Consider the following 14237-nt stretch of genomic DNA (forward strand, 5'->3'; position numbering starts at 1 on the left):
CTATTGTAAGAGGGAAATTTAATATCACATTTGTTGCTTCTTAAAACCCTACACTTAAAAAATTCGATTGTTTGAAGGGTTATTTTGAAAGTGGGAAAATAAACTTATGTTGCTAATTGATATAAAAAAAAAAAAAACAAAAACAAAAAAAACAAAAAAAAAAACGTCCTGCCTGCACGTACACCGCGCTCCTAACAGGCCTAGCCCCGATGCGTGCCTGAAGTGTTGTGAGAGGTAAGTGGAAAGTCCCGGCCCACAAGACTAGTGCATCCAAGCTCAACCCAGCGATTTCCTAGTATTTCCTGTGTGAGCCAGGTGCGACATCCTAAGTGCCATACGAGAGAAGCTAGCTGAACGCCTTGTCCGAAAGCAACTTACTTCGGAGAGTTGAGCTCACCCTCAGTCCCTCACAGTTGCACACTGCCTGCAGAAAGAGTTTCCAACATCTGCACCACAGCCGTTTGTCAGAGGCTTGTGAGACGCAAGTGGAATAAGCAGACCTGGAGGGTGTCTCCAGCTGCAGTGGAGTGGTATTCTGGGTACCTCCTGGCTTAGAACACTGTTACGTTCTCAGTGCCCGAGGAACGCAGCTAGTTGAAAGCTGGCTTGTAGGCGTGCTTCCTTGTGCGAGCTGAGTTCAGGGCAGGACCCTCCCGCATTCTGACTGCCCGTAGACGTAGGTCCCAGCATCCTTATGTTAGGTGCCGGAAGAGGTTGTGTGAAGAGCATGTGGAAGTGACAGGATTCTCCTCAGGTGTATCTGATCTCAATGCAGACATTGCAAACGTCCTTGTTCAATGAGAGTGTAGCTCGGTCCTAGCTCCCATCAAAGTGTCTAGCAGACATCTGCCTGCAAAGCATACACACTTCCGAGAGTTGGGCTTATGGACTGTCCCTCCCACATCCTGCCTGCACGTACACCGCGCTCCTAACAGGCCTAGCCCCGATGCGTGCCTGAAGTGTTGTGAGAGGTAAGTGGAAAGTCCCGGCCCACAAGACTAGTGCATCCAAGCTCAACCCAGCGATTTCCTAGTATTTCCTGTGTGAGCCAGGTGCGACATCCTAAGTGCCATACGAGAGAAGCTAGCTGAACGCCTTGTCCGAAAGCAACTTACTTCGGAGAGTTGAGCTCACCCTCAGTCCCTCACAGTTGCACACTGCCTGCAGAAAGAGTTTCCAACATCTGCACCACAGCCGTTTGTCAGAGGCTTGTGAGACGCAAGTGGAATAAGCAGACCTGGAGGGTGTCTCCAGCTGCAGTGGAGTGGTATTCTGGGTACCTCCTGGCTTAGAACACTGTTACGTTCTCAGTGCCCGAGGAACGCAGCTAGTTGAAAGCTGGCTTGTAGGCGTGCTTCCTTGTGCGAGCTGAGTTCAGGGCAGGAACCTCCCGCATTCTGACTGCCCGTAGACGTAGGTCCCAGCATCCTTATGTTAGGTGCCGGAAGAGGTTGTGTGAAGAGCATGTGGAAGTGACAGGATTCTCCTCAGGTGTATCTGATCTCAATGCAGACATTGCAAACAGCCTTGTTCAATGAGAGTGTAGCTCGGTCCTAGCTCCCATCAAAGTGTCTAGCAGACATCTGCCTGCAAAGCATACACACTTCCGAGAGTTGGGCTTATGGACTGTCCCTCCCACATCCTGCCTGCACGTACACCGCGCTCCTAACAGGCCTAGCCCCGATGCGTGCCTGAAGTGTTGTGAGAGGTAAGTGGAAAGTCCCGGCCCACAAGACTAGTGCATCCAAGCTCAACCCAGCGATTTCCTAGTATTTCCTGTGTGAGCCAGGTGCGACATCCTAAGTGCCATACGAGAGAAGCTAGCTGAACGCCTTGTCCGAAAGCAACTTACTTCGGAGAGTTGAGCTCACCCTCAGTCCCTCACAGTTGCACACTGCCTGCAGAAAGAGTTTCCAACATCTGCACCACAGCCGTTTGTCAGAGGCTTGTGAGACGCAAGTGGAATAAGCAGACCTGGAGGGTGTCTCCAGCTGCAGTGGAGTGGTATTCTGGGTACCTCCTGGCTTAGAACACTGTTACGTTCTCAGTGCCCGAGGAACGCAGCTAGTTGAAAGCTGGCTTGTAGGCGTGCTTCCTTGTGCGAGCTGAGTTCAGGGCAGGACCCTCCCGCATTCTGACTGCCCGTAGACGTAGGTCCCAGCATCCTTATGTTAGGTGCCGGAAGAGGTTGTGTGAAGAGCATGTGGAAGTGACAGGATTCTCCTCAGGTGTATCTGATCTCAATGCAGACATTGCAAACGTCCTTGTTCAATGAGAGTGTAGCTCGGTCCTAGCTCCCATCAAAGTGTCTAGCAGACATCTGCCTGCAAAGCATACACACTTCCGAGAGTTGGGCTTATGGACTGTCCCTCCCACATCCTGCCTGCACGTACACCGCGCTCCTAACAGGCCTAGCCCCGATGCGTGCCTGAAGTGTTGTGAGAGGTAAGTGGAAAGTCCCGGCCCACAAGACTAGTGCATCCAAGCTCAACCCAGCGATTTCCTAGTATTTCCTGTGTGAGCCAGGTGCGACATCCTAAGTGCCATACGAGAGAAGCTAGCTGAACGCCTTGTCCGAAAGCAACTTACTTCGGAGAGTTGAGCTCACCCTCAGTCCCTCACAGTTGCACACTGCCTGCAGAAAGAGTTTCCAACATCTGCACCACAGCCGTTTGTCAGAGGCTTGTGAGACGCAAGTGGAATAAGCAGACCTGGAGGGTGTCTCCAGCTGCAGTGGAGTGGTATTCTGGGTACCTCCTGGCTTAGAACACTGTTACGTTCTCAGTGCCCGAGGAACGCAGCTAGTTGAAAGCTGGCTTGTAGGCGTGCTTCCTTGTGCGAGCTGAGTTCAGGGCAGGACCCTCCCGCATTCTGACTGCCCGTAGACGTAGGTCCCAGCATCCTTATGTTAGGTGCCGGAAGAGGTTGTGTGAAGAGCATGTGGAAGTGACAGGATTCTCCTCAGGTGTATCTGATCTCAATGCAGACATTGCAAACGTCCTTGTTCAATGAGAGTGGAGCTCGGTCCTAGCTCCCATCAAAGAGTCTAGCAGACATCTTCCTGCAAAGCATACACACTTCCGAGAGTTGGGCTTATGGACATTCCCTCCCACATCCTGCCAGCACGTACACCACGCTCCTAACAGGCCTAGCCCCGATGCGTGCCTGAAGTTTTGTCAGATGTAAGTGGGAAAGTCCTGGCCCACTAGACTAGTGCATCGAAGCTCACCCAGCGATTTCCTAGTATTTCCTGTGAGAGCCGGGTGCTACATCCACAGGTCATACGAGAGAAGCTAACAGAACGCCTTGTCCAAAAGCAACTTACTTCGGAGAGTTGAGCTCACCCTCAGTCCCTCAGAGTTGCAAACTGCCTGCACAAAGAGTTTCCAACATCTGCACCACAGATGCAGATCTCTGCATGTCTGCAGATCTTTTTTTTTTTTTTTTTTGCGAACCTAAGGGAAACTTTATTTACTCTTCTTAAAGTAGTCTAGTTTAAAAACCAGAGGTTAAGTGAGAGGAAAGAACACAAAACCTTCCCCAGACAGACAGACAGATATACAGAAAGGGGGGGGAGGGGCTTCAGGTCAGATCTTCTCCATCTTGGAAATGTGGTCATCACAGATTCGGGTTAATTCTTCATTTTCCTTAGTCTTCTGCTCTACTGTCTTCTCCAGTGACTGGATGCGCATCTGCTCCTTCCTCAGGCTGGCCTGGAAGGCCAGGGCCTCCGCTTGGGCCTTGCTGCGCACCTGGGCAATCTCCTCACTGGCCAGCTTGAGCTTCTCTTCTGCGTGGGCCTTCAGGGCCTGGTACCGCTGGCCCTCCTTCTCAATCCTCACTGTGTAATCCTCGACACACTTCTTTAGAGATTCTTCATTCGTGTGATACCCCTCGATCACTTCCTTCTGTTTCTCAAACCGCTTGAAGAGGTCAGAGAAAGACTTTTCCATGGAGCTCAGGTCTGCAGCCAACTGGTCTTTTTCCTTTAGAATCTTCTGGATTTCAGCTTTTGCTAGTTCCTTCTGTTTCTGAGCCTCCTCCATTGCCTGATACACGATCCCCTCAAACCCGTCCATTATCTTCCCCATTTCCAGATTCTTTGCATGGAGTGTGTCACACCTGCTCCTCAGCAAGGAGTTCTCTTCTCTCATGGCTTCCACCGCTGCATCCATGTCCTTCTGGGTGTACTGCAGCACATCCACGATGGAGCCCAAGGGCAGCAGCGGGCCTCCAGGCCCGAAGACACAGGGAGGCGGATCCAGCACGGGAGCATCTGGGGCTCCTAGGAAATCCAACTCCAGTAGCTTTGCCTCGGGTGGGCTGCCTGAGGGAGGTGCGGCCATGTCCTGTGGGAGGTCCTGTGTGCTGTTGGTCTCTGGTGCCACAGGCACTGGTCTCCGAGGGCTGTCCTTCAGAAGCGGGTCAAACTTGAGGTACAAGGACTGTTTCCTCAGGGCTGACTCCTTGAACAAGGAACTCCCGAACTGTTCCAGGTAGTCCACCTCAGCTCCCATGCCTAGGACCTCAGTGGGGTCTCGGAAGCACTCCTCCTTGGGGTCTGAGGCTGGCTCCGGGTCCTGTGGAGGACCTCCCAGGCTGCCTGCTGGAGCGGATGCCCCTGCGCGCTCTGCTGCTCCCTCCTCACCCGCCGTGTCTGGGGTCCCTGCCGCCGTCTGCACATCATGTGCGTCCTCTGCCGAGGCCGTAGGCACCTGCTGGCTCAGAGGGGAGTACCCTGCGGCCTCGGGACCAGCATGCAGCTTCTTGGCCATAGGTCCAGCTGGCCTGCTCTGGGGGCTTTCTGGGGGCTGGGCCTCTCTTCCACCTTCAAACGGGTTAAAGTCTGGGTCATCCAGCTTGTTCCAGTCCAGGTTGTAAGACCCCCGGAGAAGGGGAATGGGCTCCTCATCCACCTCCTTGGGTGCATTTTCCTGCCTGGCCTCTGATACCCTGGAAGGAGGTTTAAGGCTGGGTCTCTCCCCCAGTTCCCTTTTGCTGGTGGCATTGTCAGAGAAATCAAATTCTAGCCTTATGGGTCTGTTGCTCCACGAGCTGACCCTTTGGTCATCATCTTCTTCCTTCTGAGGACTTGGGGATGGGGCCCCTCTAGCCTTCAGAGAGCTGTCCAGGATGGTGTTTCTAGGACCAAAGGGGTCCTCAGGTCTGGCTGGGGCCTTGCCAGGCAGGTCTGCGAAGGGTCCTTCTGCACATGCTTCTGTAGGCTGAGTGCCAGGTGGCCAAGTAGCCCCGGATGAGGATGCAGGGACCTGGTTCGAATTTTCTCTGGAAGCTCTGTGAGGGTCTTCTGTTCTGTCTTGGGGAGGTTTATAAATGGTTTATAAAAAATAAACTAATATATAAAACTATTTTGCCCAAGTTTTTTCAACTTAGAGAAAAGTGGTTCCATATTCAAATAAATACACTAGAGCCACCTCGATGGTGCAGTCGGTTAAATTATCCGACTCTTGGTTTTGGCTCAGGTCATGAGATCAAGCCCTGTGTAGGACTCTGACTCTTGGTGCCAGAGTTGGCTTGGGATTCTCTTTCTCTTTCTATTTCTCTCTACCACACCCCCACCCCTGCCGCCACTCACATGTCCGTGCACTCTCTCTCTCAAATAAATATTAAAATACACACACACACACACACACACACGACTCTTCCTACCCGAAATAAGCTTTTGTAGTTTACTGGTCAGATAATTTGATCATTAGAATTGTAACAAATCAGCTGACTGACTTGCTAAAACTAGACCTAGAGCTTCCTAAAGCCTTATATAGCCTTTAATATTAATTGTATACAATATTATTGAATGTATATAGTTAACTTTTTTATTTCGAAATGTGCAACATGTTTTCAGACAACATAAGTCTTTAAACAAATGCTTATTTTAATTTAAGCCTTAACAGTTAATTGGTCAAACTATTGTAAGAGGGAAATTTAATATCACATTTGTTGCTTCTTAAAACCCTACACTTAAAAAATTCGATTGTTTGAAGGGTTATTTTGAAAGTGGGAAAATAAACTTATGTTGCTAATTGATATAAAAAAAAAAAAAACAAAAACAAAAAAAACAAAAAAAAAAACGTCCTGCCTGCACGTACACCGCGCTCCTAACAGGCCTAGCCCCGATGTGTGCCTGAAGTGTTGTGAGAGGTAAGAGGAAAGTCCCGCCCCACAAGACTAGTGCATCCAAGCTCAACCCAGCGATTTCTTAGTATTTCCTTTGTGAGCCAGGTGCGACATCATAAGTGCCATACGAGAGAAGCTAGCTGAACGCCTTGTCCGAAAGCACCTTACTTCGGAGAGTTGAGCTCACACTCAGTCCCTCACAGTTGCACACTGCCTGCAGAAAGAGTTTCCAACATCTGCACCACAGCCGTTTGTCAGAGGCTTGTGAGACGCAAGTGGAATAAGCAGACCTGGAGGGTGTCTCCAGCTGCAGTGGAGTGGTATTCTGGGTACCCCCTGGCTTAGAACACTGTTACGTTCTCAGTGCTCGAGGAACGCAGCTAGTTGAAAGCTGGCTTGTAGGCGTGCTTCCTTGTGCGAGCTGAGTTCAGGGCAGGACCCTCCCGCATTCTGACTGCCCGTAGACGTAGGTCCCAGCATCCTTATGTTAGGTGCCGGAAGAGGTTGTGTGAAGAGCATGTGGAAGTGACAGGATTCTCCTCAGGTGTATCTGATCTCAATGCAGACATTGCAAACGTCCTTGTTCAATGAGAGTGTAGCTCGGTCCTAGCTCCCATCAAAGTGTCTAGCAGACATCTGCCTGCAAAGCATACACACTTCCGAGAGTTGGGCTTATGGACTGTCCCTCCCACATCCTGCCTGCACGTACACCGCGCTCCTAACAGGCCTAGCCCCGATGCGTGCCTGAAGTGTTGTGAGAGGTAAGTGGAAAGTCCCGGCCCACAAGACTAGTGCATCCAAGCTCAACCCAGCGATTTCCTAGTATTTCCTGTGTGAGCCAGGTGCGACATCCTAAGTGCCATACGAGAGAAGCTAGCTGAACGCCTTGTCCGAAAGCAACTTACTTCGGAGAGTTGAGCTCACCCTCAGTCCCTCACAGTTGCACACTGCCTGCAGAAAGAGTTTCCAACATCTGCACCACAGCCGTTTGTCAGAGGCTTGTGAGACGCAAGTGGAATAAGCAGACCTGGAGGGTGTCTCCAGCTGCAGTGGAGTGGTATTCTGGGTACCTCCTGGCTTAGAACACTGTTACGTTCTCAGTGCCCGAGGAACGCAGCTAGTTGAAAGCTGGCTTGTAGGCGTGCTTCCTTGTGCGAGCTGAGTTCAGGGCAGGACCCTCCCGCATTCTGACTGCCCGTAGACGTAGGTCCCAGCATCCTTATGTTAGGTGCCGGAAGAGGTTGTGTGAAGAGCATGTGGAAGTGACAGGATTCTCCTCAGGTGTATCTGATCTCAATGCAGACATTGCAAACGTCCTTGTTCAATGAGAGTGTAGCTCGGTCCTAGCTCCCATCAAAGTGTCTAGCAGACATCTGCCTGCAAAGCATACACACTTCCGAGAGTTGGGCTTATGGACTGTCCCTCCCACATCCTGCCTGCACGTACACCGCGCTCCTAACAGGCCTAGCCCCGATGCGTGCCTGAAGTGTTGTGAGAGGTAAGTGGAAAGTCCCGGCCCACAAGACTAGTGCATCCAAGCTCAACCCAGCGATTTCCTAGTATTTCCTGTGTGAGCCAGGTGCGACATCCTAAGTGCCATACGAGAGAAGCTAGCTGAACGCCTTGTCCGAAAGCAACTTACTTCGGAGAGTTGAGCTCACCCTCAGTCCCTCACAGTTGCACACTGCCTGCAGAAAGAGTTTCCAACATCTGCACCACAGCCGTTTGTCAGAGGCTTGTGAGACGCAAGTGGAATAAGCAGACCTGGAGGGTGTCTCCAGCTGCAGTGGAGTGGTATTCTGGGTACCTCCTGGCTTAGAACACTGTTACGTTCTCAGTGCCCGAGGAACGCAGCTAGTTGAAAGCTGGCTTGTAGGCGTGCTTCCTTGTGCGAGCTGAGTTCAGGGCAGGACCCTCCCGCATTCTGACTGCCCGTAGACGTAGGTCCCAGCATCCTTATGTTAGGTGCCGGAAGAGGTTGTGTGAAGAGCATGTGGAAGTGACAGGATTCTCCTCAGGTGTATCTGATCTCAATGCAGACATTGCAAACGTCCTTGTTCAATGAGAGTGTAGCTCGGTCCTAGCTCCCATCAAAGTGTCTAGCAGACATCTGCCTGCAAAGCATACACACTTCCGAGAGTTGGGCTTATGGACTGTCCCTCCCACATCCTGCCTGCACGTACACCGCGCTCCTAACAGGCCTAGCCCCGATGCGTGCCTGAAGTGTTGTGAGAGGTAAGTGGAAAGTCCCGGCCCACAAGACTAGTGCATCCAAGCTCAACCCAGCGATTTCCTAGTATTTCCTGTGTGAGCCAGGTGCGACATCCTAAGTGCCATACGAGAGAAGCTAGCTGAACGCCTTGTCCGAAAGCAACTTACTTCGGAGAGTTGAGCTCACCCTCAGTCCCTCACAGTTGCACACTGCCTGCAGAAAGAGTTTCCAACATCTGCACCACAGCCGTTTGTCAGAGGCTTGTGAGACGCAAGTGGAATAAGCAGACCTGGAGGGTGTCTCCAGCTGCAGTGGAGTGGTATTCTGGGTACCTCCTGGCTTAGAACACTGTTACGTTCTCAGTGCCCGAGGAACGCAGCTAGTTGAAAGCTGGCTTGTAGGCGTGCTTCCTTGTGCGAGCTGAGTTCAGGGCAGGACCCTCCCGCATTCTGACTGCCCGTAGACGTAGGTCCCAGCATCCTTATGTTAGGTGCCGGAAGAGGTTGTGTGAAGAGCATGTGGAAGTGACAGGATTCTCCTCAGGTGTATCTGATCTCAATGCAGACATTGCAAACGTCCTTGTTCAATGAGAGTGTAGCTCGGTCCTAGCTCCCATCAAAGTGTCTAGCAGACATCTGCCTGCAAAGCATACACACTTCCGAGAGTTGGGCTTATGGACTGTCCCTCCCACATCCTGCCTGCACGTACACCGCGCTCCTAACAGGCCTAGCCCCGATGCGTGCCTGAAGTGTTGTGAGAGGTAAGTGGAAAGTCCCGGCCCACAAGACTAGTGCATCCAAGCTCAACCCAGCGATTTCCTAGTATTTCCTGTGTGAGCCAGGTGCGACATCCTAAGTGCCATACGAGAGAAGCTAGCTGAACGCCTTGTCCGAAAGCAACTTACTTCGGAGAGTTGAGCTCACCCTCAGTCCCTCACAGTTGCACACTGCCTGCAGAAAGAGTTTCCAACATCTGCACCACAGCCGTTTGTCAGAGGCTTGTGAGACGCAAGTGGAATAAGCAGACCTGGAGGGTGTCTCCAGCTGCAGTGGAGTGGTATTCTGGGTACCTCCTGGCTTAGAACACTGTTACGTTCTCAGTGCCCGAGGAACGCAGCTAGTTGAAAGCTGGCTTGTAGGCGTGCTTCCTTTTGGAAATGTGGTCATCACAGATTCGGGTTAATTCTTCATTTTCCTTAGTCTTCTGCTCTACTGTCTTCTCCAGTGACTGGATGCGCATCTGCTCCTTCCTCAGGCTGGCCTGGAAGGCCAGGGCCTCCGCTTGGGCCTTGCTGCGCACCTGGGCAATCTCCTCACTGGCCAGCTTGAGCTTCTCTTCTGCGTGGGCCTTCAGGGCCTGGTACCGCTGGCCCTCCTTCTCAATCCTCACTGTGTAATCCTCGACACACTTCTTTAGAGATTCTTCATTCGTGTGATACCCCTCGATCACTTCCTTCTGTTTCTCAAACCGCTTGAAGAGGTCAAAGAAAGACTTTTCCATGGAGCTCAGGTCTGCAGCCAACTGGTCTTTTTCCTTTAGAATCTTCTGGATTTCAGCTTTTGCTAGTTCCTTCTGTTTCTGAGCCTCCTCCATTGCCTGATACACGATCCCCTCAATCCCGTCCATTATCTTCCCCATTTCCAGATTCTTTGCATGGAGTGTGTCACACCTGCTCCTCAGCAAGGAGTTCTCTTCTCTCATGGCTATCACCGCTGCATCCATGTCCTTCTGGGTGTACTGCAGCACATCCACGATGGAGCCCAAGGGCAGCAGCGGGCCTCCAGGCCCGAAGACACAGGGAGGCGGATCCAGCACGGGAGCATCTGGGGCTCCTAGGAAATCCAACTCCAGTAGCTTTGCCTCGGGGGGGCTGCCTGAGGGAGGTGCGGCCATGTCCTGTGGGAGGTCCTGTGTGCTGTTGGTCTCTGGTGCCACAGGCACTGGTCTCCGAGGGCTGTCCTTCAGAAGCGGGTCAAACTTGAGGTACAAGGACTGTTTCCTCAGGGCTGACTCCTTGAACAAGGAACTCCCGAACTGTTCCAGGTAGTCCACCTCAGCTCCCGTGCCTAGGACCTCAGTGGGGTCTCGGAAGCACTCCTCCTTGGGGTCTGAGGCTGGCTCCGGGTCCTGTGGAGGACCTCCCAGGCTGCCTGCTGGAGCGGATGCCCCTGCGCGCTCTGCTGCTCCCTCCTCACCCGCCGTGTCTGGGGTCCCTGCCGCTGTCTGCACATCATGTGCGTCCTTTGCCGAGGCCGTAGGCACCTGCTGGCTCAGAGGGGAGTACCCTGTGGCCTCGGGACCAGCATGCAGCTTCTTGGCCATAGGTCCAGCTGGCCTGCTCTGGGGGCTTTCTGGGGGCTGGGCCTCTCTTCCACCTTCAAAACGGGTTAAAGTCTGGGTCATCCAGCTTGTTCCAGTCCAGGTTGTAAGACCCCCGGAGAAGGGGAATGGGCTCCTCATCCACCTCCTTGGGTGCATTTTCCTGCCTGGCCTCTGATACCCTGGAAGGAGGTTTAAGGCTGGGTCTCTCCCCAGTTCCCTTTTGCTGGTGGCATTGTCAGAGAAATCAAATTCTAGCCTTATGGGTCTGTTGCTCCACGAGCTGACCCTTTGGTCATCATCTTCTTCCTTCTGAGGACTTGGGGATGGGGCCCCTCTAGCCTTTAGAGAGCTGTCCAGGATGGTGTTTCTAGGACCAAAGGGGTCCTCAGGTCTGGCTGGGGCCTTGCCAGGCAGGTCTGCGAAGGGTCCTTCTGCACATGCTTCTGTAGGCTGAGTGCCAGGTGGCCAAGTAGCCCCGGATGAGGATGCAGGGACCTGGTTCGAATTTTCTCTGGAAGCTCTGTGAGGGTCTTCTGTTCTGTCTTGGGGAGGTTTATAAATGGTTTATAAAAAATAAACTAATATATAAAACTATTTTGCCCAAGTTTTTTCAACTTAGAGAAAAGTGGTTCCATATTCAAATAAATACACTAGAGCCACCTCGATGGTGCAGTCGGTTAAATTATCCGACTCTTGGTTTTGGCTCAGGTCATGAGATCAAGCCCTGTGTAGGACTCTGACTCTTGGTGCCAGAGTTGGCTTGGGATTCTCTTTCTCCCTCTCTACCACACCCCCACCCTGCTGCCACTCACATGTCCGTGCACTCTCTCTCTCAAATAAATATTAAAATACACACACACACACACACACACACGACTCTTCCTACCCGAAATAAGCTTTTGTAGTTTACTGGTCAGATAATTTGATCATTAGAATTGTAACAAATCAGCTGACTGACTTGCTAAAACTAGACCTAGAGCTTCCTAAAGCCTTATATAGCCTTTAATATTAATTGTATACAATATTATTGAATGTATATAGTTAACTTTTCTATTTCAAATGTGCAACATGTTTTCAGACAACATAAGTCTTTAAACAAATGCTTATTTTAATTTAAGCCTTAACAGTTAATTGGTCAAACTATTGTAAGAGGGAACTTTAATATCACATTTGTTGCTTCTTAAAACCCTACACTTAAAAAATTCGATTGTTTGAAGGGTTATTTTGAAAGTGGGAAAATAAACTTATGTTGCTAATTGATATAAAAAAACAAAAACAAAAACAAAAAAAACAAAAAAAAAAAACGTCCTGCCTGCACGTACACCGCGCTCCTAACAGGCCTAGCCCCGATGCGTGCCTGAAGTGTTGTGAGAGGTAAGTGGAAAGTCCCGGCCCACAAGACTAGTGCATCCAAGCTCAACCCAGCGATTTCCTAGTATTTCCTGTGTGAGCCAGGTGCGACATCCTAAGTGCCATACGAGAGAAGCTAGCTGAACGCCTTGTCCGAAAGCAACTTACTTCGGAGAGTTGAGCTCACCCTCAGTCCCTCACAGTTGCACACTGCCTGCAGAAAGAGTTTCCAACATCTGCACCACAGCCGTTTGTCAGAGGCTTGTGAGACGCAAGTGGAATAAGCAGACCTGGAGGGTGTCTCCAGCTGCAGTGGAGTGGTATTCTGGGTACCTCCTGGCTTAGAACACTGTTACGTTCTCAGTGCCCGAGGAACGCAGCTAGTTGAAAGCTGGCTTGTAGGCGTGCTTCCTTGTGCGAGCTGAGTTCAGGGCAGGACCCTCCCGCATTCTGACTGCCCGTAGACGTAGGTCCCAGCATCCTTATGTTAGGTGCCGGAAGAGGTTGTGTGAAGAGCATGTGGAAGTGACAGGATTCTCCTCAGGTGTATCTGATCTCAATGCAGACATTGCAAACGTCCTTGTTCAATGAGAGTGTAGCTCGGTCCTAGCTCCCATCAAAGTGTCTAGCAGACATCTGCCTGCAAAGCATACACACTTCCGAGAGTTGGGCTTATGGACTGTCCCTCCCACATCCTGCCTGCACGTACACCGCGCTCCTAACAGGCCTAGCCCCGATGCGTGCCTGAAGTGTTGTGAGAGGTAAGTGGAAAGTCCCGGCCCACAAGACTAGTGCATCCAAGCTCAACCCAGCGATTTCCTAGTATTTCCTGTGTGAGCCAGGTGCGACATCCTAAGTGCCATACGAGAGAAGCTAGCTGAACGCCTTGTCCGAAAGCAACTTACTTCGGAGAGTTGAGCTCACCCTCAGTCCCTCACAGTTGCACACTGCCTGCAGAAAGAGTTTCCAACATCTGCACCACAGCCGTTTGTCAGAGGCTTGTGAGACGCAAGTGGAATAAGCAGACCTGGAGGGTGTCTCCAGCTGCAGTGGAGTGGTATTCTGGGTACCTCCTGGCTTAGAACACTGTTACGTTCTCAGTGCCCGAGGAACGCAGCTAGTTGAAAGCTGGCTTGTAGGCGTGCTTCCTTGTGCGAGCTGAGTTCAGGGCAGGACCCTCCCGCATTCTGACTGCCCGTAGACGTAGGTCCCAGCATCCTTATGTTAGGTGCCGGAAGAGGTTGTGTGAAGAGCATGTGGAAGTGACAGGATTCTCCTCAGGTGTATCTGATCTCAATGCAGACATTGCAAACGTCCTTGTTCAATGAGAGTGTAGCTCGGTCCTAGCTCCCATCAAAGTGTCTAGCAGACATCTGCCTGCAAAGCATACACACTTCCGAGAGTTGGGCTTATGGACTGTCCCTCCCACATCCTGCCTGCACGTACACCGCGCTCCTAACAGGCCTAGCCCCGATGCGTGCCTGAAGTGTTGTGAGAGGTAAGTGGAAAGTCCCGGCCCACAAGACTAGTGCATCCAAGCTCAACCCAGCGATTTCCTAGTATTTCCTGTGTGAGCCAGGTGCGACATCCTAAGTGCCATACGAGAGAAGCTAGCTGAACGCCTTGTCCGAAAGCAACTTACTTCGGAGAGTTGAGCTCACCCTCAGTCCCTCACAGTTGCACACTGCCTGCAGAAAGAGTTTCCAACATCTGCACCACAGCCGTTTGTCAGAGGCTTGTGAGACGCAAGTGGAATAAGCAGACCTGGAGGGTGTCTCCAGCTGCAGTGGAGTGGTATTCTGGGTACCTCCTGGCTTAGAACACTGTTACGTTCTCAGTGCCCGAGGAACGCAGCTAGTTGAAAGCTGGCTTGTAGGCGTGCTTCCTTGTGCGAGCTGAGTTCAGGGCAGGACCCTCCCGCATTCTGACTGCCCGTAGACGTAGGTCCCAGCATCCTTATGTTAGGTGCCGGAAGAGGTTGTGTGAAGAGCATGTGGAAGTGACAGGATTCTCCTCAGGTGTATCTGATCTCAATGCAGACATTGCAAACGTCCTTGTTCAATGAGAGTGTAGCTCGGTCCTAGCTCCCATCAAAGTGTCTAGCAGACATCTGCCTGCAAAGCATACACACTTCCGAGAGTTGGGCTTATGGACTGTCCCTCCCACATCCTGCCTGCACGTACACCGCGCTCCTAACAGGCCTAGCCCCGATGCGTGC

The 14237-nt window shown here is 51.6% G+C and overlaps 1 protein-coding gene across 1 annotated transcript; it reads right to left on the minus strand.

Annotated features, from left to right (window-relative positions):
- Positions 1-3431: 3431 nt before the first annotated feature.
- Positions 3432-11036, minus strand: LOC121483879 (transforming acidic coiled-coil-containing protein 3-like; the record flags this gene model as incomplete). Its single annotated transcript, XM_041742377.1, is given in 4 exon segments — positions 3432-5313; positions 9480-10727; positions 10729-10885; positions 10888-11036. Coding segments are annotated over 4 exon segments (3280 nt in total), but the record flags the coding sequence as incomplete, so codon positions are not given.
- Positions 11037-14237: the final 3201 nt, after the last annotated feature.

The sequence above is a fragment of the Vulpes lagopus genome, unplaced genomic scaffold (genome assembly GCF_018345385.1).
Source record: "Vulpes lagopus strain Blue_001 unplaced genomic scaffold, ASM1834538v1 ctg400, whole genome shotgun sequence".
Lineage (NCBI taxonomy): Eukaryota > Metazoa > Chordata > Mammalia > Carnivora > Canidae > Vulpes > Vulpes lagopus.